Below are 27347 nucleotides of genomic sequence, written 5' to 3' on the forward strand. Positions count from 1 at the left end.
AAGTCCAGATGGGAACCACTTCCATCCTGATGCTGAAGCTAGGAGAATGTCCTTGTGTGAGGAATTCTCACAACACTAACTGAAGCTAAGGTCCCTGGAGCCATGATAAAAGCACTTTTCTGCCCTGATTCTTCTTTACACACATGTACCCATTCAGGTCTTTACAGATATTTCACAGGAAGCATTTATGTTACAATGCACTCAAAATTAATATAGGATACTTTATTTACATCAGAGTGATCTCACATTATCCAATCCATTAACAAAGTCAACACAGGATGCAAGTATAGACTCTAACAGTTCAAGAGACCAAGATCCTAATCCCTTGTTTTGCCACTTGCTAGTGTGACAATGGCCAGTTAATCTATCATATTATTAGTTCCTTGTCTATAAAAGAATAAGAAGAAATGGTCACATGTCAAAAGATCGTTGTGAGGATTAAATATCATATATGTACTTATGTGTATATAACTTATTTACTATAAATACTACTTGACTTCACTTTATTTCAAAAAATATAAAGCACATATGACAAAACATTAACACATGTTATTTCTGGGTGGATGGTACTTATATTTTATACTTTTCTGTATTTAAATTTTTCAAAATAAAATAATGATCCTATATACTTTTAATACAAAGTCACATATGTAGGGCATCACTTTATACGCAGGGAATCTTTACAAAATGAACTATGTGCTATCACAATAAACTCCTTAGAACAATAGTGTATAACAAGGCAGAATTCCAGACAAGAACTACAGGTCAGAAATGGAGGGGATGTTGGAAATCTAATCTAAACCTCTGACTTTCTAGACTAGGAAACTGCTTGAGTAGCTTTTCAAATTTACATCCAGCTAGTTAATGCCAACACCAACAGAAACATTCTGATCCTGGTTTCCTAAAATGGTATTTAGTATAAACACATGTGAAAATTTTTCTTATTTTTGAAATTTCAAAGTCCAATTTTATAACACAATTTTACAATGCAAATTCTTGCTGTTTCACTTTCTGGATTCAGCTGAATAGTTTTGTTTTGTGAAAATACTGACAAACTTATCTTCATGAACTGACTTCCAAGAACAAATTGTTAAAAATTTAACACAGAAAAATCAGTTAAAGGTGCTCATCAACAGAGTCCTTTTCATTTGGTATAAATCCAAAAGCTATGAAAATACCTTTTGTATTATGTGCAGCATGCAGAAAATTAAGAATTTATTCAATTTGCAGAAATAAATCAGTGATATAATGGAAACATTCAAAATTTTAACTCCAGAAAATAATTCAAAATCATCTATCAAAAATTATAGGCCAGGCGCAGTGGCTCACGCCTCTAATCCCAGCACTTTGGGAGGCCGAGGTGGGCAGATCACCTGAGGGAGGTCAGGAGTTCGAGACCAGCCTGACCAACATGGAGAAACCCCGTCTCTACTAAAAATACAAAAAAAATTAGCCAGGCGTGGTGGCACATGCCTGTAATCCCAGCTACTCGGGAGGCCGAGGCAGGAGAACTGCTTGAACCTGGGAGGCGGAGGTTGCGGTGAGCTGAGATCATGCCATTGCACTCCAGCCTGTTCAACAAGAGCAAAACTCCATCTCAAAAAAAAAAAAAAATATATATATATATATATATACACACAACACACACACACACACATACACACTTAGGCCAGGCGTGGTGGCTCACGCCTGTAATCCCAGCACTTTGGGAGGCCGAGGCAGGCGGACCACAAGGTCAGGAGTTCAAGACCAGCCTGGCCAATATGGTAAAACCCCGTCTCTATTAAAAACACAAAAATTAGCCGGGCATGGTGATGGGCACCTGTAGTCCCAGCTACTCGGGAGGCTGAGGCAGGAGAATCGCTTGAACCCGGGAGGTGGAGGTTGCAATGAGCCAAGACAGCACCACTGCATTCCAGCCTGGGTGAGAGTGAGACTCTTGTCTCAAAAAAAAAAAAAAAGAAAAAGTATATACCTAAATATCTGAAATGCATACTAAAGGTCAGTTTATAGATTATTCTAAAAAAAAGGTTTTTAGAAAAGTCTAAGCTGGGATGATCACAATCAACTTGGTCAGCATAGTGCTATCAACTAATTTTACTAGTAACAATCTGAATTTTTAAAAAAGTGATACAATTTAAGGGCACCATTTGAAATTATTTGGTATTTCGTGGTATAGCATTCTATTTCCAGACATATCAGCATTCTTACAGCCAAAGGAATGGGAAACGACTAACCAGCACAGCACCCAAAAGAGTATAAACAACAACAGATACAACTCCTGAGTGTGGTTTTCCACAGCTGTATGTTAACAGCACTAACAACATCAAACAGGTTATTATGGAAAGAAAACACCAGGTTTAATACCTTATAAAATATTTATAGAAATGAACATTCCTGTAAGATACAGTTCAAGTCACAATTGAATTATAAATGTAATCAGATATTCTGATATAATGAAAAGGTCTAGTTGGTTTTTAAAAAAATGCATGTAAACCATAAAAGATAAAAAGTATTTAAAAATACACAAAATTCTAACCACTGGGTTTAAACTTTGATCTTAAAAAAGTAAATATATATTTACAATCTTTAAATTTCACACATTTGTTACTTTTACATGATCTTTATTATTTAAGAAAAACCTCTTTTAACCATTTATATAACAGAAAAAAAATAGGGAGGCTGGTAGATCATCACATATATAGTAGCTAAAATATGAAAGGCCAGGGAATTTACTATTAATGGAGTCATAAAACAGACTTAACCAAAAGTGTGTGCTAGGAAACAGGCAGTTTCACTTCAGAGACTTCACTGCAGGAACCCAGTTTCCTTACGTGGAAAAAAGTGATTATAAACAACAGTTATCTGAAAGGTGGTTGAGAGGATTAAATGAGATCACCTATGCAAACAAATACATGTAGGTATTAAGACATCGTCTGGGGTGTGAAAGTTTAGTTCACACCAGAACCTTCCTTTAAGGCTTAAAAACCTCAAACAGTATTTCATTCTTAATACAAGAACCAATGTTTAAAGCATAAAATCCTTAATTGGAGTGTTCAGCCCAGTTGATTATCAAAAGCTATTTATAAAATGCTTCAATACCGATGACATTAAAGCAACCAAAACTTTGTGATGCTCACAGAGGTTTGGCTTCCTGGGTTATGGTCCAAAGTCATTTGCCTTCTAAGAAGATTGCAGAGATGTCAGATACTTAACTTCTCAAACAACTTGGCATCAGCCTTCTATGTTTTCTGTCTATCATAGTCTCCAACCATCTTCTTGATGTGTGACAATTTGCTCTTTAACTGCTTGCAATGATTCTTCTTACTTTTGTAATCTGCAGACTAAAAAGGGAGAAAATGAATCACATAAATTCAACAAAATGAAAACAGGTCTGCTGGGAAGGCAGAGGTGAACAAAAAAATGGAATATTTAGTCAGAGAATTGTTGGGAGTGTTAATTGAAGTAAAATACTCAAGGTGCCTGGCAGTATCACTAACCACACAGGCAGCTGATTCTATTTGCTCAGTTCTGTCTTCTAAGCTGGGTTTTTCCAAAGGATACCCTCATTTCTAAAAATCTGTAAAATGACCAAGAAAACTTACCGGCCTTTTTGCTAACACGTCATCTAAAACTGTAAGTAGAACAAGAGACTGGTGATCTCAGTTGACTGGGGAAAGGGAAGCTGAATAGGGGATAAGAGAGATGGGAAATTTTACTGTATACCCTTTAAACTCTATTGCAAATCATGATGCCTGTAATTTGGAATTTTTTTTTTTTTTAGAAAGGGTCTCATCCTATTGCCCAGGCTGGAGTGCAGTGGTACAATTATAGCTCCCTGCAGCTTTGAACTCCTGGGTTCAAGGGATCCTTCTGCCTCAGTCTCGCTAGTAGCTAGGACTACAGGCACGTAACCACAGCACCTGGATAAGTAATTTACAAAAATTTTAATATAATTTTTTTAATGTTTTAAGTCAATAATGACTGTCCATGCCAAGTGTTAGCAAGGATATAGGGCAACAGGAGTCTATAGTGGTTGGTGGGAATGTAAACTGGTACAACTATTTTGGAAGGCCATTTGACAGTATCTACTAAGGCTGGATAGACAAATGCCCATCACTTCTACATTCAAACATTTACAAATATGTATGAAGCTGCAATATTTTTAAATGCCAAAAATTGGGAACAACCCAAATGTTCATTAACAATAGAATGGATGAATAAATTTGCGTTTTATATACAATACTACAAAGCAATAAAAATTAATCAACCGGCCAGCCGTGGTGGCTCACGCCTGTAATCCCAGCACTTTAGGAGGCTGAGGCAGGTGGATCACTTGAGGCCAGGAATTTGAGACCTGCCTGGCCAACATGGTAAAACCCCATCTCTACTAAAAATAGGAAAATTAGCCAGGTGTGGTGGTGCTTGCCTGTAATCCCAGCGGCTCGGGAGGCTGAGGCAGGAGAATTGCTTGAACCCAGGAGGCAGAGGTTGCAGTGAGCCGAGATTGTGCCACTGCACTCCAGCCTGGGTGACAGAATGAGACACTGTCTCAGAAAAAAAAAAAAAAATTAATGAACCATGGCTGGGCATGGTGGCTCATGCATGTAATCCCAGCATGGGGATTACATGCATTACAGGCATGTGGCACCACACCTGACTAATTTGTGAGGCCAAGGCAGGGGGATCACCTGAGGTTGGGAGTTCAAGACCAGCCTGGCCAACATGGTGAAACCATGTCTCTACTAAAAATACAAAAATTAGCCAGGCATGGTGGTGCGTGCCTGCAATCCCAGCTAGGCTGAAGCAGGAGAACTGCTTGAACCTGAGAGGGGGAGGCTGCAGTAAGCCAAGACTGCGCCACTGCACTCCATCCCGGGCAACAGAGCAAGATTCCATCTAAAAAAAATAATAGTAATGAACCACAAATGCACCCTTACGAACACCATACTGAGCAAAAGAAATCACACACAAAATACGTATTGTATGGTTCCATTTATGTAATGTGCAAGATAGACAAAACTCCATGATGTTAGAAGTGAGCACGATGGACCCCTCTGGAGAGAGTGTAAACACTGGAAAGGAGTACAAGTGAGGGTGGGGGTGCCGGGGATGGGGAGGTACTCGGAAATATATTTCTTGATCTGCATACACAGGTATGTGGTTACATTGTGAAAATTCACCATGTTATACACTTTGATTTATAGGCTTTTCTGTATGTATACTTCAACTTTTAAAAAATACATAAAATAAAAAATGAAAAACATGTAATAGAAAAGCTCTTCCTCCAGATGAGTAGGTATGGGAATTAAAAAAAAAAAGAAGAAAGTTCTTCCTAAAAGAACAATCTCGGATACTTACTCCCTTCACTTGCTTCAGTCTATTGTATTCATCAGCAGCAGCCTATTAATGACAGACACAAAAGAGTATGTTTACTGGGGCATTTTCTCTTTTAAAAGTAACATTCCTGATGTTATACTTTGGAGCTAAAAATGACAGCTTATGACAAAAATATAAGCAATTAAAAGAACGAAGTCTTAAAGCTCTTAAAACTCATGATCAGCAGGAAGGTCTGAAGGAATTCAGTGAAGAGACATTTATGATACTGTATCTTTCACATTCCACTCACATAGGCAGGTAACTATCTGTTCTGCTACTTCTTATCTCTCCTCATGCCAGTCCCCATGCTACACTGACACCAGGAAGATCTTTTATAACACAGAGCGCTGATCAGGTAATATCCCACTACACAACTGGTCTGAGCTTCCCGTTAACTTCTCCCCTCATCCAGTTTCCTACCTTTCCAGTCTCAGCACCCATCATCAGCAACTCCTTTAAAAACTGAGACATGTTAAATGCTTCAGGATTTCAATCATGTTTTCCGTATGGCTGTAATCATGCACCTCCCCGCACCCTTCTGTCTGGAAAACTCTTAATGATTCCCTCACTGTGAAGCCTCCAAAGACTTTATTTCTTCTATGGGCAGTTAGTTATAGTGCTTTCTACACATGATGCAAATACAGCATTAATCATATTGTCTAAATTGTTTAGATGTCAGTTTTTTTTCTTAAAATAGGAGCTCTTTTAGGGTGGGAACAAGATTTTATGTCTCTAGCCCCAGCATTTCCACATCATCAAAGAAAAATAAGTGATCAATAAATGTTCACTAAATTAAGAAAGATCTGTAACACCCTATAGAAACCAAAGAAGAAATACATAAATCTAACTATATAAAGATGTGAATACATCAAAACTAAAAAGTAGATTTTAGTTTTTTTTATACTGTGAATTATAATCCAAGCCTGCTTTATTTTGTAGCTCTAATTGTTCTCACTTTGACCGTTGGGAACTTTCAGTTGCATCCTGTGTCCCTTTGACATACTCTTATTGTGGGGTTTTATCTTTAAAAACAAACAAACAAAAAAACTTTCTTGCCCTGCTTATTTCTGGATTTTCTTACTCAACAGCAAGTTTTTTTTATATTAATGATAAAGACCTGCTTAGTTTTAAGTTTTTTATGTATCCGCCACCACGCTGGGCTAATTTTTTGTATTTTTTTTTTTTTTTTTTTAGTAGAGACGGGGTTTCACTGTGTTAGCCAGGATGGGCTCGATCTCCTGACCTCATGATCCACCTGCCTCGGCCTCCCAAAGTGCTGGGATTACAGGCGTGAGCCACCATGGCCGGCCGCTTAAGTTCTTTTCTACAGAAAGAATGAATGGCTTTATAAATAGGAAAGATAATAGGGCTATATTATTATTATTATTATTATTATTATTATTATTATTAATTTTTGAGATGGAGTCTCACTCTGGTGCCCAGGCTGGAGTGCAATGGCACAATCTTGGCTCACTGCAACCTCCCCCATCCCAGGTTCAAGCAATTCTCCTGTCTCAGCCTCCTGAGTAGCTGGGATTACAGGTGTCTGCCACCATACCCTGCTATTTTTTCTATTTTTAGTAGAGACAGGGTTTCACCATGTTGGGCACACTATTCTCAAACTCCTGACCTCAGGTGATCCACCCGCCTTGGCCTCCCAAAGTGTGGGGATTATAGCCATGAGCCACCATGCCCAGCCTGGCTATTTTATTTTAAATAGGAAAGGACAGATGTACATAGAATAGCGCTTTGTAGGGGCTGGGCGCGGTGGCTCACGCCTGTAATCCCAGCACTTTGGGAGGCCAAGATGGGCAGATCACGAGGTCAGGAGATCGAGACCATCCTGGCTAACATGGTGAAACCCCATCTCTACTAAAAAAAAAAAAAAAAATACAAAAAATTAGCCGGGCGTGGTGGCAGGCGCCTGTAATCCCAGCTACTTGGGAGGCTGAGGCAGGAGAATGGCGTGAACCCAGGAGGCAAAGGTTGCAGTGAGCTGAGATCACGCCACTGCACTCCAGCCTGGGCGACAGAGCGAGACTCCACCTCAAAAAAAAAAAAAAAAACAAAAAAAAAAAAACACAGAATAGTGCTTTGTAATTATTAACTATTACACATTAGTACAGTCTTCTATTAGAAAAGAATTTCATCCAAAACCCAATCTCAACTATTCTTCAATGAAACTGCAGTTTGATAATTACTAGCACATTTTTATCAATATTAATATAAAGGATGCTGTACCTCCACAGATTAGATTCAAATTCTGTTTAATATACAAATATCAGGTTGAATTTACCATGTACTCTTCACTTTCTTCTCTATAGTCATCCAATTCTTTATCCAAACGGGAGAGTTCTTTATTGATCTCATCAAGTTCTGATTGTAAGCTCTTGTATTCCTGTAGGCCAGTGTCAAAATTTCTCTTGTACAGTTGTCTTTGTTGATCTGAAGTGATGGGTGGATATTCCCTAAAAGGTGAGAGAGAAAATGACTACATATGTATCCTTAGCAGACATAAAATTCAATGCTCCTTCCTCAAAGATAGTAAAGCTGGTTGGGTATGGAGAATGACATTTTCTTGTTTCCTTTTTGTTTCTTATGGGGAAAGAGATAGAATACAAATAAGTTCTATTAAGAGTGACTATATATTACTGCTCATTTTAAAAAAAATAAAAACTATGCCTACATAATTTGCATAAATAATTTTGAAAATCATTTATAAAATTGAAGGTACAAGTCATAGGAACTCATTTATTTTCCATACACAATATCAATAATGGACTACTATGTTTATAAAGTTTTTCTTTTTTTTGAGACAAAGCCCACTCTGTCATCCAGGCTAGAGTGCAGTGGCACAATCTCGGCTCACTGCAACCTCCACCTCCCGGGTTCAAGCAATTTTCGTGCCTCAGTCTCCACAGTAGCTGGGATTACAGGTGCCTGCCACCACGCCCGGCTAATTTTTTTATTTTAGTAGAGACAGGGTTTCACCACGTTGGCCAGGCTAGTCGCAAACTCCTGACCTCAGGTGATCCAACTGCCTCAGCCTCCCAAAGTGCTGAGATTACAAGAGTGAGCCACCATGCCTGCCCTGTTTTAAGTCTTAAAACTGGAATTCTGGAACACAAAGTCCGCTTTGATCACCACAGTGGCAGCACAGCTGACTGGAAGTGGCTGTTTCCTGCTACCACCCATAGTTTTCAGACTGGTTTATTTATTTTTTGCTCTTGTTTTTCCGAAGTGGAAATAGCTTATCTACTTCTTTCACAATAAAAATAGACATTAAAAATGTACATGTATAAAAACATGTGCTCAATGTTAAAATAATCTGGCAATTCATTAAAGTATAAAGAAGAAAAACTGAAATTTTGTATCATATCTATTTCTCAATATACCAGCTATTCCTTACATAGGAAGATGATGCCATTAACCCATAATCCATAGAGAAAATACTCTGAATCCTTTCACAGGACTGGAGTTTCACAATGATGTGGAATTTCAAACTTTAGATCTAACAATCTAACATCTTCATTTTACAGAGGGGAGAAATTTAAATGATTTGATCAAAAGGGAAACAAGAATTTTGGATTTTGAAAATTTTCAGGCTGGGCATGGTAGCTCACCCCTGTAATCCCAGCACTTTGGGAGGCCGAGGTGGGTGGATCACCTGAGGTCAGGAGTTTGAGACCAGCCCAGCCAACATGGTGAAACCCTGTCTCTATTAAAACAACAAAAATTAGCTGGATGTGGTGGCACATGCCTGTAATCCCAGCTCTTCGGGAGGCTGAGGCAGGAGGATTGCTTGAACCTGGGAGGCAGAGGTTGCAGTGAGCCGAGATCATGCCACTGCACTCCAGCCTGGGCAACAGAGTGAGACTCTATCTCAAAAAAAAAAAAAAAAAAAGTTTTCAGTTAAATCTTCCATGATACAAGTTAGGTGAATATTTTACAGATAGATGGCTAAGCCAGGCCAAAAACTCTTGAGGGGAGAGGGGAAGATAAAAGTATCAGAATCATCAGTGAAAAGGGGATCTCAAGCTATCCATGCCCCACCTATCCTTCCTCACTCTCTGAGAAGCAATGTTTTGATTACCATTCACATTGCAAATGTTTCTGATGTGCGTCTTAGTCCCCAGAATACTTGGGCACAGGAAGGCTACACATCATACACAAATACATTTGGTGATGGTGAATGGATTGTAACAAAACCACCAAAACACAAAGAAACTTAACCACAACTGTGGCTGAACACTAAATTGTTACCTCAATTGTTTACGAAACTCTTTGGATTAAACTTTAAAAGAAACTATGGTCTTATCATTTTAAGCTTAATTTAAAAAATAATTGCCGGCCAGGCGCGGTGGCTCACTCCTGTAATCCCAGCACTTTGGGAGGCCGAGGCGGGCAGATCACCTGAGGTCAGGATTTTCAAGATCAGCCTGACCAACATGGTGAAACCCGTCTCTACTGAAAATACAATAATTAGCCAGGCATGGTGGTGGGCGCCTGTAATCCCAGCTACTTGGTAGGCTGAGGCAGGAATCGCCTGCACCCGGAAGGAAGAGGTTGCACTGAGCCGAGATCGTGCCATTGCACTCCAGCCTGGGCAACAGAGCAAGACTCCGTCTCAAGAAAAAAAAAAGTAATGCCAAAGGAAAACCATAGCCCTGGTCTGGGAATTTTATAATCAGTAAAACAAAGTTCCTCTATACCTGGATTTTATTTATTTGAAAGGCCTTTCTTTGGTTGTTTTTTGAGACAGAGTCTAGCTCTATCGCCCAGCCTGGGGTGCAATGATGCAATTATAGCTCACTACAGCCTTGAACTCCTGGGCTCAAGCAATCCTCCTGCCTCAGCCTCAGCCTCCAGAGTAGCTGGAACTACAGGCCCACACCACTATGCCTGGCTGGTCTTGAACTCTTAGCCTCAGCCTCCCAAAGTGCTAGGAGACCTTTCTTCCGTGACTATTGGTATAAGAAAGAGCACTGGTGAAGTTCACCAGCCACACTGTGGAAAGTTCAAAGTGGTTACTGCCAAAGTTCAAAGACATGGTTACTGCCAAACATTCTCTCCACTTCAAACTTTATCACAAAAGGGTGCTAAGGAAAAAACCAACCAACACCACACAAAAACACTGTCTCCAGTCCTGGTTGGCAAAGAATGAAATTACACCAGTGACCTCAATTTGGGAGGCAGTAACTCCAACACCTGGTTGGTCTCCTTTAATTATCAGAAGGTGCACGTGGCCCCGGAAAAGGAGAGCTGTGTCGGTACCTGATCCAGTCCTCCTCCAGCTCATCACACGACTCGCCGCCAGTTGTGTAGTCTGTTTCATAGTGATCTTGCTCTGTTCTCTTTGACTTTCCTGCTCTTCCCTTTGCAGGTGCTCTTTTTGAAGGTGTCTCAAAGTTACCACTGCTGCTGTAACGAGGCTGCCTGAAGTCATCCACAGGCGAAGTCAATGGAAGCTCCTGAACCACTTCAGGAACCCTAATAAAAACAAGCATCATTGTTCAGTACACTACAACCCTTTGCCAGTGCACTGTAATCACAGAGCACAGCCATAATAAACACTAGGAGACATCTGCACGCAGGTGCACTCACGCGAGGACTTCAGATGCTCAACACTGAGCAGATGCCTCATTTTCTGCATTCAATTTGACAGCAGTTCAGAGTCCTCTAATACACACAAGTAGTAGGTTCCAATTTAAAGGGGAGTAACCATTTTTATACCTCCTAAGTACAACGGATCTCAGCTTTCATTTTTAAAAGTTCAGGCTGATCTATAAGAGGTGTTTACTTGACCTGTGCCAGGGACTTACTCTACAAAGGCTGTCAGGAAAATAGTGATCATTCTTTTCTACAGGCTCTTCTAGTTCCCTGGAATGCTGCGTGGGGAAGAATGCACACATGCTCTTTGTAATATTAATCTTATACTACCATATATCAATTATCATATTAAGATAAAATCTTGCAAAATAAACTAAATATCTAAACTAAAAAATTAAAAAGCTTTACATTGCAATAAATTAAAGAGTTCCTTTAGGATTCTTTTTAAAATTGCTGTTAATCCTGAAGCCATGTAGAATGACTAGAAGGGTTACCATTACACACTTATTATTTGTTTCTAATACAATTATTTAAAGTTGCATCACAACTGCATAATGTTTCGGACACAAACATGAAAATAACCCTAACTGAGGAATAAAATACCAAAGTTGAAAGTGGGAACTGCTTCTGAGTAAAAGAAGTTTCATTTTCTTGTAGAAAAGGACAAGAACAGAAATGAAAACACCAAAGAATGGGCCTAAGACTTTCCAAGCATCAGCCTTGCCATTCCAATCAACTATTTAAAACATCTGAAGCGTTTCTTTTTGCTGCCAATTTACATAAACTATCTTACTGAGCTTTATCTTCCAGGTTTGGTCCCTTTTCTAGGTGATCCACATGTGCTTTGCTTTAACTGTTATCAGAGTCCTAGATTTCTAAGCACACAATTTCTTGCAGACTCTAAACTTTGGGGTATGTGTGTGTAGATGCAGGTGGGGGTAGTATTTATTTCTTCTTTCAAGATTTATGGCCGGGGGCGGTGGCTCACACCTGTAATCTCAGCACTTTGAGAGGCTGAGGTGGGCGAATCACTTGAGGCCAGGAGTTCAAGATCAGCCTGGCCAGCATGGTGAAACCCCATCTCTACAAAAAATACAAAAATTAGTGCATAGTGGCAGGCGTCTGTAATCCCAGCTACTTGGGAGGCTGAGGCAGAAGAATTGCTTGAACCCAGGAGGCAGAGAATGCAGTGAGCTGAGATCGCACCACTGCACTCCACAGAACGAGATTCTGTCTCAAAAAAAAAAAAAAAAATTTATTCAGGTAATATGGCTTTGTGTGCTATACTAATGTTACTTCTAATGGAGGGAAAATGTGACTTTCTCCATGAGTCAATGATTAACAAGTTCCTAGACACTCTGCCAAAACTGCCAGGTACTATGCTTCTTCTTTGAGGTAGAAAAACAAAACCTTTAGAATGCAGTGGATTTATTTTAGGGGTGGGGCCAAAGAGGGAGGAAACTAAAGGGCAAAAGAAATTAGAAAAAAAAACAAACATAAAAACAAAAAGTAAAACATCAAAGTAGGCCTCCTGCCAGAATTTTTATGATATTAGATATTGATATATCTTTACCTTTGAAGTTTTTCTCCCCTCCTTCTACAGCCCTTTAAAATATTAACATACTTGATCTAGCATGAAAGCTAAAAGCAAAATGTTTCACAAGAAAAGTATTGACTACAGGTGTGAGCAACACCACACTGGGCTAATTTTTAATTTTTTTGTAGAGACAGGGTCTCACTCTGTTGACTAGGCTGGGCCTTCCACATTTCCCAAGCTGCAGTGATCTTCCCAGCCCAGCATGAAGTTTTCTTTCCCAAAGCTTACATAGCAAAAAGATTCTGATTGGCCCTTTTCGGGTCACTGTCATCCTTGAAGCCAGGAGAATGTTCTCTGATTAGCAAGACTTAGATATGCCTCCCAATAATGGTGGCAGCTCTAAAATACAGCATGTATAACAAATGTCATTCTAATAGTCATGGCATTGTTGATCATGGGTTGTTTCTCTGCCTTCACTGATTCTGTGTGTAATCAGAAAAGAAGGATTCTTATGCATGTGTTTTCAATTCAGTAATTGTCCTGAACACCTGACATGCATAGAGTACTGAGCCAGGTGACCCTGGGAAGACCAGGTCCATGTTCTCACGGAGGCTGCAAAACAGGGGTGGAGGAAAGTGCACAACAATTCTGCTGACAGTCAGGGCGAGGTAGGAGCAATAAAGGCAGCGTGAAGGAGTGTGAGAGAGAATAAAACAAACGACTGAAGAATAAAAAGAACAAGCCGGCCGGGTGCAGTAACTCACACCTGTATAATCCCAGCACTTTGGGAGGCCGAGGCAGGGGGATCACTTGAGGTTAGGAATTTGAGACCAGTCATGGTGAAACCCGTCTCTACTAAAAATACAAAAATTAGCTGGGCATGGTGGTGCAAGCCTGTGATCCCAGCTACTCAGGAGGCTGAGGTGGGAGGATCGCTTGAACCTGGGAGGTGGAGGTTGCAATGAGCCAAGATTGCACCAACACATTCCAGCCTGGGTGACAGAGCAAGACTCCATTTCAAAAAAACCAAAAACAACAACAAAAAACCCAGGCATGGTTGTATGCATCTGTAGTACTAGCTACTCAGGAGGCTGAGGCAGAAGGATCACTTGAGTGCAGGAATTTGAGGATTCAGTGAGCTATGATCACACCACTGGACTCCAGCCTGTGTGAAACAGTGAGAACCTATCTCTAAAAAAGTAAAAATAAATAAATAAATAAATGTAGATGGTTATCCTGTCACAACAGAAGCTGAACTGAGAATAAAGCCAACATACCGACAGATAAAAGAGAGCACATAAGAGCCCTGCTATCTTCTGAATCCTTCGATTATGCCATGACTGAAGCTAGAGACATCCTTGGGCCTCATGTGACTCAGATAATTCCTCCTTTTACTTAAGCTATTTTTTTCATGATTTTTTTTTTTTTTTTTTTAATTGAGACAGGGTCTCCCTATGTTGCCCAGGCTGGTCTCAAACTCCTGGCCTCAAGCAATCTTCCCACCTCATTGGCCTCTCAAAGTGCTGGGATTATCAGCCTGAACCACCATGCCCCATCTTAAACCAGTTTAAACTGGGCTTCTATAATTCCTCTAACTTGCATAAAAGTCCTAACATCATCCTACCAGCCTATTGCTACCAAACAATGGTCTCATTTGGCAATGCAAGGAGTCAGCTTTCTTTGAAAGTTTTGCATTGCAGTAACTTCCTTGATTTATGAAGGGTAATTCAACCTGGGTATGGACAGGATAGTGGAGAGTGTACCTAATAGGGCTCTCCCAAGTTCGTTTAGTAAGTTTGGAGAGGCAACCATCTTCAGCTAAATTCTGGTGTCCCCTGATGCAAGATTAATTCTCATAGCCGACTGCCTTAAAATTCTAAGGTATAGGACCATTATAAGCAAAAGGAACCAGATATGAGAGTAAACTGCATGATTCCATTTTATATAAAGTCCAATAATAACACATTCACTAACAGATGGTGGCAGACATCAAAATAGCAGTTACCTTGGGCTGGGTATTGATAGAGAAAGGGCACATGGGGACCTTATGTAGGGCTCAAAATGTATCTTGGTGGTGGGAATTAAGTGGTCATATATGGGAAAACTCACCAAGCTGTATACTCAAGATTAGTGCTCTTTTTATGGAATGTACATTATGCGTTGGGAGAAAAAAACATCTTAATACTGAGTTACCTCATCCTTGGCATGGATGGGTGGATGGACACAATGTTCTCCATCTAATTCCTTCTCTATCCACTAGAGTGGTGAGGAAGAGAGGTGCTCATGGGTTACTAAGCACTTGCGAGAATGCCTTAGGAAAGACAGGCTATGACTTATGTGTTCTTATTCCCATTCAAGTGGATGTCCTCTGAATCCTCTATAGCACTCAGTACTCTACCATGAACAACACTTCACAATTTCTATTGCCCCCCAGAGGCTGTAAAATCCTTCCATCATTACCATGCTCTGGGGGAGACATTGTGCATTCGTATCTCTTAGTACCACTCCCATTCACCCATTCATCTGGGCTCTAAAATGAAGCATCATGTTTGCATTTTCCAGACCTTCAAAAAAAATTGTGGGGCGTAAGTTCAAAGTAGAAACTAGTACAACCCTTATGAAATAAAACTTTTACTACATCTATCAAAATGAAAAAATGCACACTTATTTTAGCTCAGCAATTCTGCTATAGTATTTATCCTCCAGATACATTCACGTATGTATAAATTGATAAATGTATAAGGTTATTCCTTATACATTTGTGGTTTGTAATAACAAAACATTAGGGGAAAGTGTGCATCATATAGGATTAATACATTAAGTATACCAGCCGGGTGCGGTGGCTCACGCCAGTAATCCCAACACTTTGGGAGGCAGAAGCAGGCAGAACACTTGAGGTCAGGAGTTCGAGACCAGCCTGGCCAACATGACAAAACCCCACCTCTACTGAAAATTAGCCAGGCGTGGTGGTGGGTGCCTGTAATCCCAGCTACTCGAGAGGCTAAGGCAGGAGAATCAGTTGAACCTGGGAGACAGAGGTTGCAGTGAGCTGAGATTGCACCACTGCACTCCAGCCTGGGCAACAGAGCGAGACTCTGCCTCAAAAAATCATAATAAAATAAATAAATGAAGTATACCTATTTGATAGAATATTATACAGCTATAAAACAGAATAGTGCTTCTTCTTGGTTATAATTTAAAAAATAAAACAGAATCAGTCAACTCATTGCATAGTGATATGGACAATATCTAAGATAAAATATATTGCTAATGATACATTTGGTATGCTAATATTTTCTTTTTCTTTTTTTTGAAACAGGGTCTCGCTCTGTCACCCAGACTGAAGTGGAGTGGCATGGTCTTGGCTCACTGCAGGCTTGACCTCCTGGGCTCAATCAATCCTCCCACCTCAGCCTCCCAAGTAGCTAGGACTAGAGGCATGTGCCACCATACCTGGCAAATCTTTATATTTTTTGTAGAGAGAGGGTTTAGCAATAATGCCCAGGGTGTTCTCGAACTCCTAGGCTCAAGCAACCCACCCACTTCAGCCTCCCAAAGTGCTGGAATTACAGGCATGAGCCACTGTGCCCAGCTCTGGTATGCCAGTATTTCAAGGGGGGGTGGGGGAATCAATGTACTTTGGCCAGTATCTTTATGTTTTAAAATCTCTGAAGAAATATAAAAGAAAATGATGACATTAGTTGCCTCTGGGGAGAGGAACTAGGTAGCTGGTACCTTTTGTCCCTTTTAAATTTTCCACTACATAAAGTACTCAAAAATAAGAAAGATTAATACTTAAGGAATAAGATTTTCAAATTAATTTCAAATGAATTTGTGAAACTATCTTGGTTTTTGTGAAAAGGGACAACACCTGGGAATGCTGTGTAACCATGCAGGCCTTACAATTTAGAGGCACAGCTGGTGCCAAGATGCAGTATAGATATACATTTTGTATGTATGAAAGTTCTGCAAATCGGTCCTGTTATAGTTCTTGAGCATGATGATTGGGTGTTCACACGCATGTGTGAAATGTGCCACCCTCAAATCTTGTTACAATATTGGCACATTACCCATCTGACATGAAAAAGAACAGAGAAAAAAAAAAGTTCTGCAAATCATAGCTTAAAAATTTTAGAGGTTGAGGCAGGAGGATCACTTAAGGCCAGGAGTTCAAGACTATCCTGGGCAACAAAGCAAGACCCCTTCTTTACAAAAATAAAAATAAAAAATTAGCCAGGCATAGTGGCACACACCTGTGGTCCTGGCTAAAGTGAGCTATGAGGCAAGAGGACTGCTTGAGCCCAGGAGTTCAAGGTCACAGTGAGCTATGATCACACCACTGCACTATAGGTCTGGGTGACACAGTAAAACAGTGTCTCAAACAAATGACGAAAAAAAAAAAAACTTACAAGGATTGCATCTCTCTTGTGTACCCTTGTCTGTCCTAACAGTCTCAAGTGCTTTAGTTTTTGTCAAAATCCAAAGAGAAGAAAGAACAGAGAAAATGTGCTTTCTCCAAATCATTCACAATTGAAACCAACAGCAAGATCAAGTCTGAACACCAAATAACTATGCACACAGAGTAAATCTCATATATCATGGCCCACTAATCAGGAGTTGGGTGTTGGGGATAAAACTTCGAAGTAGGCCAGGCGTGGTGGCTCATGCCTGTAATGCCCGCACTTTGGGAGGCCAAGACAGGCAGATCACCTAAGGTCAGGAGTTCGAGTCCAACCTGGCCAACATCGTGAAACCCTGTCTCTACTAAACATACAAAAATTAGCCAGGCATGGTGGTGTGTGCCTGTAATCCCAGCTACTAGGAGGAGGCTGAGGCAAGAGAATCCACTGAACCCAGGAGGCAGAGGTTGCAGTGAACTGAGATCGCACCACTGCACTCCCGCCTGGGCAACGGGGTGAGACTCCTTCTAAAAAAAAAAAAAAAGACTTCAAAGTAATAAAAAAGTTATTTCCAGTAGATAACACCTTTAACGTAGACATTCGAACTAGCTGAAAGGAAGTTTTTTGGGCTTTTTCAGTCTCCAAAGGAACTTGGAGTTCTAGAATTACAGTCACAAAGTCATAAGGACATTTCACTCAATGAGGGACTAATAAAAGTATATGGCAAATGCAATTACGTACAGTATATAATACTTGACAATAAACGACTATGCTACTGGTTTATGTATTTACACCATATTTTTTATTATTAGATTCCTTCAACTTATTAAAAAAAAAAGTTGAAAGAGAAAAAAAGCTAAAAGAGCCTCAGGCAGGTGCTTCAGGAGGTATTCCAGAGGGCACTGTTACCATGGAAGATGACAGCTCTGGGTGTGTTATTGGCCCTGATAACCTTCCAGTGCAACAAGATGTGGAAATGGAAGACAGTGATATTGATGTAGGCCTAGGCAAATGTGTATATTTGTATCTTAGTTTTGGGTTTGTGTGTGTGTGTTTTTTTTTTTTTTTTGAGATAGTGTCTCTGTTGCCCAGGCTGGAGGGCAGTGGTGCAATCACAGCTCACTACAGCCTTCCAAAATGGTGAGATTACAGGCATGAGCCACTGCACCCAGTCTGTATCTTAGTTTTTAACAAAAAAGTGTAGAATCTAAAATAGAATTTACATGGTAAACATAGAAAACAGCACTTTGGGAGGCCAAAGTGGGAGGATCACTTGAGGTCAGGAGTCTAAGAACAGCCTGGTGGCAGGGCATGGTGGCTCATGCCTATAATCCCAGCACTTTGGGATGCCAAGGTAGGCAGATCGCTTGAGCCCAGGAGTTTGAGACCAGCCTAGGCAACATAGCGAGACCCTGTCTCTACAAAAAAAATTAGCTGGGCATGGTGGAGCACATGTGTAGTCCCAGCTACTGAGGTGACTAGTCCCAGCTACTTAGGTGACTAAAGTGGGAGGATCGCTTGAGCCTGGGAGGTCAAGGCTACAGTGAGCTGTGATCACAATACTGCACCCCAGCCTGGGTGACAGATTGAGACCATGTCTCTACCAAAAAAAAAAAAAAAAAGCTTATAGAATAAGGAAAATATTTCTCTATATCTATACAACGTAGGTATGGGTTTTTTGGCTTTTTTTTTTTCCTGCCTCACTATATTACCCAGGCTGGATTTGAGCTCCTGGGCTCCAGTATGATCCCTCCCACCTCAGCCTCTCGATTAGCTAGGACTGCTGGTGTGCACCACTGTGCCAGGCTTTGTGATTGTGTTTTTTGTTGTTCTTTTTTTTGGTTTTTTTTGAGACAGTTTCACTCTGTCACACAGGCTGGAGTGCACTGGTGCGATCTCAGCTCACTGCAACCTCCGTCTCCCAGGTTCAAGTGATTCTCCTGCCTCAGCCTCCCGAGTAGCTGGGATTACAGGTACGCACCACCATGCCTGGCTAATTTTTGTATTTTTAGTAGAGACGGGGTTTCACCATTTTGGCAAGGCTGGTCTCCAACTCCTGACCTCAGGTGATCCGTCTGCCTGGGCCTCCCAAAGTGTGGGGATTACGGGCGTGAGCCAGTGCACCCAGCCATGTGATTGTGTTTTAAGTGTTATTACAAAAGAGTCAAAAAAATTAAAATTATAGAAAGCTAAGATTTATTATAGACGAAAAACGTTTAGTAAATTTAGTGTAGCCTAAGTATAATGTTTATAAAGTGTACAGTAATGTCCTAGGCCTTCACATTCACTCACCGCTTACTCCCTGACTCACCCAGAGCAACTTCCAGTCCTGTAAGCTCCATTCATGGTAAGTGCCTTACAAAGATGTACCATTTATTTATTTATTTATTTTAGATGGAGCTTCGCTCTTGTTGCCCAGGCTGGAGTGCAATGGCACGATCTCCACTTACCACAACCTCCGCCTCCTGGGTTCAAGCGATTCTCCTGCCTCAGCCTCCCAAGTAGCTGGGATTACAGGCAAGCACCACCACGCCTGGCTAATTTTGTATTTTTAGTAGAGATGGGGTTTCTCCATGTTGGTCAGGCTGGTCTTGAACTCCTGACCTCAGGTGATCCGCCTGCCTCAGCTTCCCAAAGTGCTGGGATTATAGGCGTGAGCCACCGCCCCGGCCAAGATGTACCATTTTTTATCTTTTATATTTACTGTACCTTTTTTGTGTTTAGATATACAAATACCACTGTATTACCGCTGCCTAGAGTATTTGGTATATTAACATGCTGTCTGCATTTGTAGCATAAAAGCAAGAAGCTATACCACATAGCCTAGGCTCGTAGCAGGCTATCCATCTAGGTTTGTGTTAAGTACACTGTGATGTTCACTCAAGAATGAAACTGCCTAAAGACACACTTCTCAGTATTCCCATCGTTAAACAATGCATGACTACATATGTAAAAATACCGACTTTATCATCCTTACGCAAAAATTACATCCCCATCCATACCAATTATCTCCAATATTCTTTTCTCACTAGTCATTAGGTGGAATTAGAACTGAGCTTTAGGGTAAGTGTTTCCACCACAGAGATACCATTTCAATAATCATATGGCACCTACTCTAGGCCAGACGTTCACTGAGGTTTCACATCTCCCAGCAATACTGAGGACCTAGCACAGCAAAAGAAATACCACAATTCCTGGATTCAAATGAAGTCTTCTAGTTTGACAGAAATGTATATGGGCAGGGTTGATTAATGTGAAATGTCCTCCCTTCTGTTTATGAGATCCAACAATTACAGGCAAAAGGAGAGGCTGAGAACAGCACTGACCTCTGCTCAGTAACTTCCTCTCACCCTCACCTAAACTTCAAAACCAGAAATAACAGAACCACATTCCTAGAGTGAAAGAACCCAATGCAGCCTTTCAATTAAACAAGCAAGTGAAAAGAAGCATTTTCAACTTAGAAGGGAAAGAGAACTCCACCCTCCTCATCCTGGTCTTCCAAGTAGCCGTAGGCGTCTCTACCAACAAAGCAAAGATTGTTGTAATACCAAGATCCAGATCCAGCTTTTGTGTGCACTGCTGGATACTTTTTTAAGCAGAAAGGCACAAAAACAACAAAAACCAATTATGTGCAAATACTCATTTTTACACTCAGTCTATCAAACCAAGAGAGATGCTACTTACGGCGTGGATTTATACGAAGACTCTGGATAAAACCGCTTGTCATTCACTTTGCCATTGGAAGAGTATGCCATGGGACTGTCAACTCTTTCCACATAGTCAGATGGGGGTGAAGGCACGTCCTGTGTGCCTGCAGACACATTTTTAACCTTAAAAAACCCCAAGAGATAGTTATTATCTATCTTGTAATGAAAAGGGGGAAGACACTGAAGAAAATTATCTTATATACATTAGCTAATATTTATGTGGCCCATGAAATGCTATTAACACTAATAATAAAAAGGCAATCATTACAGGTTAATAGTTAAATCCACTTTTTAATAGACATATAAACAGTGCTACTGCTAGTTTAAACAAGTATATTACCAAGAAGAAAAATCTGATCACCTAGTTCTCATCCTAATGTGATTAGGTTTAATAATTATCTATGGCAATTTTCCACCTCCATATTAGGAAGACTGGTCTCATTATCTCATGCCCACATTAGAAAGACCATTCTCATTTAACCTAAGCTAGGTCTTGGTTAGGAGAATTTTCATTTCTAACAAGCTCGCAGGTAATGCTATGTTGCTGTCTGTGCACCACACTTGGAAAAGCACTAATCTAGAACAAAGCACACTGGTAGTTCTTAATCCATTCACCTCTCAACGTGGAATGTTAAAACCACAGAAGAAATTAAGAAGTTCAAGCTGACTTCTACTCTTTTAATAAGAGATTCGTTTATTCTCCCTTAATGTACGTTCTCAATGGCTCTATTACTAATAACCTACACAATATATCACACAACATCAGTGCCTTCCCTTTTCACTTTCCTTATTTCATTCTGATGTGTAAATGAATTCATCCTACACAAGTAACATGCATTAGAAATTATGCCTTAATAGGCTGGGCGCGGTGGCTCACGCCTGTAATCCCAGCACTTTGGGAGGCTGAGGCGGGTGGATCACGAGGTCAGGAGATCGAGACCATCCTGGCTAACATAGCAAAACCCCGTTTCTACTAAAAATACACACACGCAAAAAATTAGCCGGGCGTGGTGGCATGCACCTGTAGTCCCAGCTACTCGGGAGGCTGAGGCAGGAGAATCACTTGAACCAGAGAGGTGGAGGTTGCAGTGAGCAGAGATAGTGCCACTGCACTCTAGCCTGGCAGACAGTGAGACTGTCTCAAAAAAAAAAAAAAAAAAAAAAAAAAAAAGAAATTATGCCTTAATGTGAAATACATATATAGGTTCTTCTTATCTGAGGAATGTAAGCCCCTTCTTAAAACTTATCAGGCCTGGAGAGGCATTAAAATCAAACAGCAATCAAGTCCTACTTCCCCCTTGAGCTATGTAGTTATCTCCAGAAACTGCATAACCTAACAATGCTACACACTGGGCACCATAACCCTGCTATAGCTCGAGGATGTAACAACGTTATTTCTGTAAACCAGTGAGAATTCCTGATGAACAACTTTGTTTCTGCCCACTCCTTGTGCCCCTTTTTTGCCTTTAAGAACTTGCTTATAAAAAAGGCTGAATGGAGCACTCCCCAAGGCAGCTTGGAAGCATGTCCCAGGCAGCTGTTCTCAACCTTGGCCCAAATAAATTCTCTATATTAATTTTGCCTCAGCTTCTTCCCTTAGGTCAACATTAACATGGAAGGCTTACCACAGAACCTTTGGGATAAAAAATGTAAACATAAAAAGCACAGCCAATTAGACTCCCAACACTGTTTTACATATATATATATACATATATATATTTTTTTTTTTTTGAGACGGAGTCTCACCCTGTCACCCAGGCTGGAGTGCAGTGGTGTGATCTCGGATCACTGCAACCTCCACCTCCTGGGTTCAAGCGATTCTCCTGCCTCAGCCTCCCGAGTAGCTGGGATTACAGGTACCCACCACCATGCCCGGCTAATTTTTGTAGTTTTAGTAGAGATGGGGTCTAACCGTGTTGGCCAAGCTGGTCTCGAACTCCTGACCTTAAATGATCCACCCACCTCGGCCTCTCAAAATGCTGGGATTACAGGTGTGAGCCACCACGCCCGGCCACTGTTAGATTTTATGTTTTATGTAACAGCTCCAACACTCTTGACATCTCACCTAATAGTCTTTAAATTATTACATATCACTCTGAAATTGAGAAAAAAATTGGAAAAAAAATCAAAGACCTCAAACAAGTGCTAACCCTAGATGAATCATTTAGTTGTTTTAAGGCAAAGGAATAGAATTAAAGTGTGGAAAAAAATCAAAATAAATCTACAGATCATTTCTGTGAAAAAGAGCTGCTATTCAAAAGGGTAGAACCACTTTAGCTTTGTGATAGGATCAATGGCATTTTAGGGTTTGGTACGTGTGCCTGCAGTGCCAGCTACTCGGGAGGCTGAGATGGGAAGACCTCTTGAGACTGAGAGGTGGAGGCTGCAGTGAGCTCTGATTGTGCCACTGCACTCCAGCCTGGGTGACAGAATGAGACCCTGTCTCAAATACGTATACACACAACCGATGGCATCAGATTATCTTATCTGGGCTCATCACTCCAGGTCTGCCAACCACAAATTCTATAAAAGCCTCAGTTTTCATCTGGAAAAAAAAAAAAAAAAAAAAAAAAGGAGAAAACTACCTAGTACATAAAGTTATTTTGATGATTAAATGAGGTGACAAGCTATCACATTTACCACAGTGCCTTTAAACACAGTGAAAATTCAAAAGATGCTGGATTTTGGAATTAAGGCCACTGGATCTGATCAAATAATTTTTACAAGAATTTGGAGGTGGAAGAAGACCTTTATTTGGATTATTTTGCTACTATAAAGCCTTACAATTAGGTTCAGCTTCAGTGCAGTGTATCTTCCTACAATACATATTCCTTACATCTTAAGTTTCCCATTCTTAGTAGCACTAAAACATGAGATGCACTCTCCTGACTTATCCAGGCAGTATCACAAACAGAAAGATATTTACCTACCCCTCAAAGTACACAGGGGTATTCTTGATTGTTTAACATTCAGAGTCAGAAAGGAATAGAATCATTTCCCTCTGAAAGTGGAATTTGGCAGCAACTGCGAAACCAGTGGGTGACCTGCCACGGAGTGTGCTCAGATCCCACCGCAGGAGGGAAGGGAGGGAAGCACTCTTGGTTCCCACAGAATTCCTTACAACAAAAGTTTACAACAGGCCGGGCGCGGTGGCTCACGCCTGTAATCCCAGCACTTTGGGAGGCCGAGGCGGGCGGATCACGAGGTCAGGAGATCGAGACCATCCTGGCTAACACGGTGAAACCCCGTCTCTACTAAAAATACAAAAAAAATTAGCTGGGCGCGGTGGCGGGTGCCTGTAGTCCCAGCTACTCGGGAGGCTGAGGCAGGAGAATGGCGTGAACCCGGGAGGCGGAGCTTGCAGTGAGCCGAGATCGCGCCACTGCACTCCAGCCTGGGCGACAGAGCCAGACTCCATCTCAAAAAAAAAAAAAAAAAAAAAAAAAAAAAGTTTACAACAGAAGTTGCCAAGCTTCACAGGTAAACGCCTCACCAAACCAAAGCCTATTCTTAATCCGATACCTCATCAGAATTTAAAAATCCTTTATTTGCTTAAAAACCCATTTTATACTTCTCTAGGTCCCACCTCCTCCTCACAGCGTGAGCTTTAGCAGAGTCTGGGTATCTTTTCAGAGATTTCTTACTGGCTAGAATGCCCTTCCCCTTTTGCCAGCTATTCCTTAATGGGGTTTCAATTCCTGGCTCACGTGCCACCACCTACTCCTCATACAAGCCCCTCCTGGATGAGGCACCAACCTGTGCTATCTCCCTACACCTGTGCATACAAACCTCCCACCAAATAGCTTATGCACTGCCGAACAATGGCTTACTCACAGTACAATGGCTTGCTCACCTATCTCACTTCAGTAGGCAGTGGACTGGGCTTAAGCCACCACTATCTGACTGCTTACAATGAGCCAAATATTGAAGTGACAGATCATTTTGTAGGCATGGCTTTACAGGCAAATATCGTTCCTTTTTCAGAAATGAGGAAGCTGTGGCTCAGGCAGTTAGACAACTTTCCCAAGAACCTAGACGTAGAAAACAGAAGGGCAGGCAGTCTCCTGCTTTCCTCTTGGAGTTTCCAAAGGACCACACAGAGTCTGGCACAAATCGGGAGCCCCAAGTTTGCTGCATAAAGGTTACCTCATTGATAACTGTTCTATTCCTACATTGTATACCCAAGTATCTTATCAATGAGGCACGCTGAGCTGACCTTTCTCTCTTAGCATCAGCACAACTGGACTAGCTTGACCGCTGACTCCACCCTCCAGCAAAGATCTCTGATTAAACATTTTCTATACATGTGCATAATAAATTCCAAGGCAGTGCTCCCTTTGGCAGCACATATATGAAGTTGAACAATACAGGAAGGATTAGCATGGCCCTTGGGCAAGAACGGCACCCAAACTCATGAAAAATTCCATTTATTTTTTTTAAATCCTGAGCCAGCTGTGATGCCAGACTCCAGGAGTCCAGAGGCAAAGGCAAAATATATTTGAAAAACAAGGAGTACGATCATTTTTTTTCCTCTTTACACTGCAATTTTCCGGAAAAAAGGCTAAAATATTTTTTCCTCTAACCCACTTAATGGTACCAATGCAAAGTAAGTATAAACCCAGTATCTGCAGCTTTTGAAGGACAGTAGGAAAGTAGAAGGGGGTTGGAGGGGGCAATACAAAGTGAACAGGTGCTCATTTCTACAAGGAGTCCCCAACCTGTATTTCCTATTATGAGAGAAAGGACTTCTGAATTTCACTATTATTACTGATAGGATCCCCCAGTCAGCTCATAAAACTCAATGATGTAGTTAAAGTTCTCTTAAAAAAGAAAAGAAAAAGATTTTAATTTTCACAGTAAGATTGTTTTTTCTTAAGAGATGAGGCCTTGCTATGTTGCCCAGGCTGGACTTGAACTCCTGGACTCATGCAATCCTCCTATCCTAGACTGCCGAGTAGCTGGGACTACAGGCTCACACCACTACATCTCGCTTTTAAAGAATGAGAACTTGAGAAAACCAGCTAGGCATAATTCCAAACAGCAAAGTGTCTTTGTAACAATTTTCCCTTAAGTAACTTGAGGATATCTCTAAGAAATTAGGGACAGCAGAAAGCAGGATGAAAACACAAATTAAAGATTTCTCTAGGCCGGGCGTGGTAGCTCATGCCTGTAATCCTGGCACTTCGGGAGGCTGAGGCAGGAGGGATCACCTGAAGTCAGGAGTTCGAGACCAGCCTGGCCAACATGGTGAAATCCCATCTCTACTAAAAATACAAAAATTAGCCAGGCATGGTGATGCACGCCTGTAATCCCAGCTACTTGGTAGCAGAGGCAGGAGAATCACTTGAACCCGGGAGATGGAGGTTGCAGTGTGCCGAGACTGCACCACTGCACTCCAGCCTGGGTGAGATGCCATTTCAAAAAAAAAAGTAACTCAGATTTACTCTTGAAATTACATTCAAAAAGGACAAGTACTCACACTGAACATGCTTAAGGAGTATGAATTATTAATTTAGGGGATATGCTGGGAAATTTTATTAAGATTCTTATTCCAATCAAGAAAGAATTTATTTCGGAAATAGCAAAATGAAATATCATTTTAAAAGATCTTCACAAGAGGTAATTATGAGGATAAATTTTTATTCAAAGTTTAATTGTACTCATTAGAAGTGTTCTGATTATGTCACTTGTGAAAAAATTCTTTGTGACAAATAACACCTAACACTCCTTGAGGAGTTAATGAAAACATCCTAAACCCCTGTGGGATGCCAACAGGAAAACAAAGAGGGCAGCTCTCCTTTAGAGCAGCTCAGATGCTCTTCTCCAAATACCTACTGTGATTCTTCCTCACCTGAGAGTAAGATGGGTCCCACCTTCCCCACCCTGACTCCCTGAAGTCAGAGAAGGAATAAAAAGGTCAAGAAGGAATGTTCTAGGTCACTTTGAAAGAAAATCTTCTCTGCTCCAAAACAAAGATTGGGGAAAACACTTATTCCCACTTAAATCAATTTCATATTTCATTTGGAGTTAGTAAAAGCAAAATATATGCAAATTATATGCAATTATAGCTAATCCTCATTTTTCTCCTCACCCTAATTTCATCCGTAGTTCACACATGGGAGACAGGCTAGACCTGCATCCATGTGGTCTAGCAATGTGCAAAAGCCATCTACCTCTAAGAAGGAAAGGGAAGTTCACCTGTTGAGTATCCAGCATGTGCCAGGCAAACCTGACTTTGTTTATTCTCACCGCCACCCAGGGAGATACAGTTATCTCTATTTTCAGATGGGGAAATTGAGCTTCTACGGTTAAATTAACTTGCTCAAAGTCACAGGGAAGGTAAAGCAGCAGAGGGGAGATTTGAACCCTGGTCCATCTAGCTCCAAAGCCAGCTCTTTCTGGCATAACAAACTGCCACCTCAAGAATTCAAACATGGCTTGAAGTACCCATCTTGGCTGGGTATTTTGACTATCTTTGCAACAAAGGAGACCATTCTCATTGTCTTAAACTCTTCACCATTTTGAAGAGTTTTATTTGCCTATTAGTTTAACTTTGTAAGAGCAGCTATTGATGCCAAATTATTATGAGTATGTTTCAGTCACCATGTGCCTTTGTTTAGGTCAGTGTTTAGAACACCTCTCTCAAAAAGGAAAGAGTAGGATTTTCCCAGCTTGGTGATTAAAGTGGAGAAATACCTCAGGCATCAGAGGGAG

General features: G+C 40.9%; 1 protein-coding gene and 2 non-coding genes across 10 annotated transcripts in view; 2 read left to right on the plus strand and 1 right to left on the minus strand.

The window, feature by feature from the left end:
* Positions 1–2338: 2338 nt before the first annotated feature.
* Positions 2339–27347, minus strand: part of OCLN (occludin) — a 58860-nt gene continuing 33851 nt past the window's right edge. For 7 of the 8 annotated variants that reach the window (XM_055253003.2, XM_055253006.2, XM_055253002.2 and 4 more), the window contains 5 exons: positions 20611–20756; positions 10654–10869; positions 7676–7847; positions 5362–5403; positions 2339–3344 (listed from right to left, as the gene is read on the minus strand). In XM_055253003.2, the coding sequence (XP_055108978.2) occupies positions 3243–3344; positions 5362–5403; positions 7676–7847; positions 10654–10869; positions 20611–20756 (678 nt within the window). In that variant the 3' untranslated portion in view covers positions 2339–3242. The other variant, XM_063623184.1, reaches the window with a different exon arrangement.
* Positions 16503–16606, plus strand: LOC129468731 (small nucleolar RNA U13). The gene has a single exon (XR_008652808.1). It is a non-coding gene; the product is annotated as a small nucleolar RNA U13 (small nucleolar RNA).
* LOC129468678 (U6 spliceosomal RNA) lies at positions 24964–25066 on the plus strand. The gene has a single exon (XR_008652759.1). It is a non-coding gene; the product is annotated as a U6 spliceosomal RNA (small nuclear RNA).

This window comes from Symphalangus syndactylus, chromosome 18 (assembly GCF_028878055.3).
Source record: "Symphalangus syndactylus isolate Jambi chromosome 18, NHGRI_mSymSyn1-v2.1_pri, whole genome shotgun sequence".
Classification (NCBI taxonomy): domain Eukaryota; kingdom Metazoa; phylum Chordata; class Mammalia; order Primates; family Hylobatidae; genus Symphalangus; species Symphalangus syndactylus.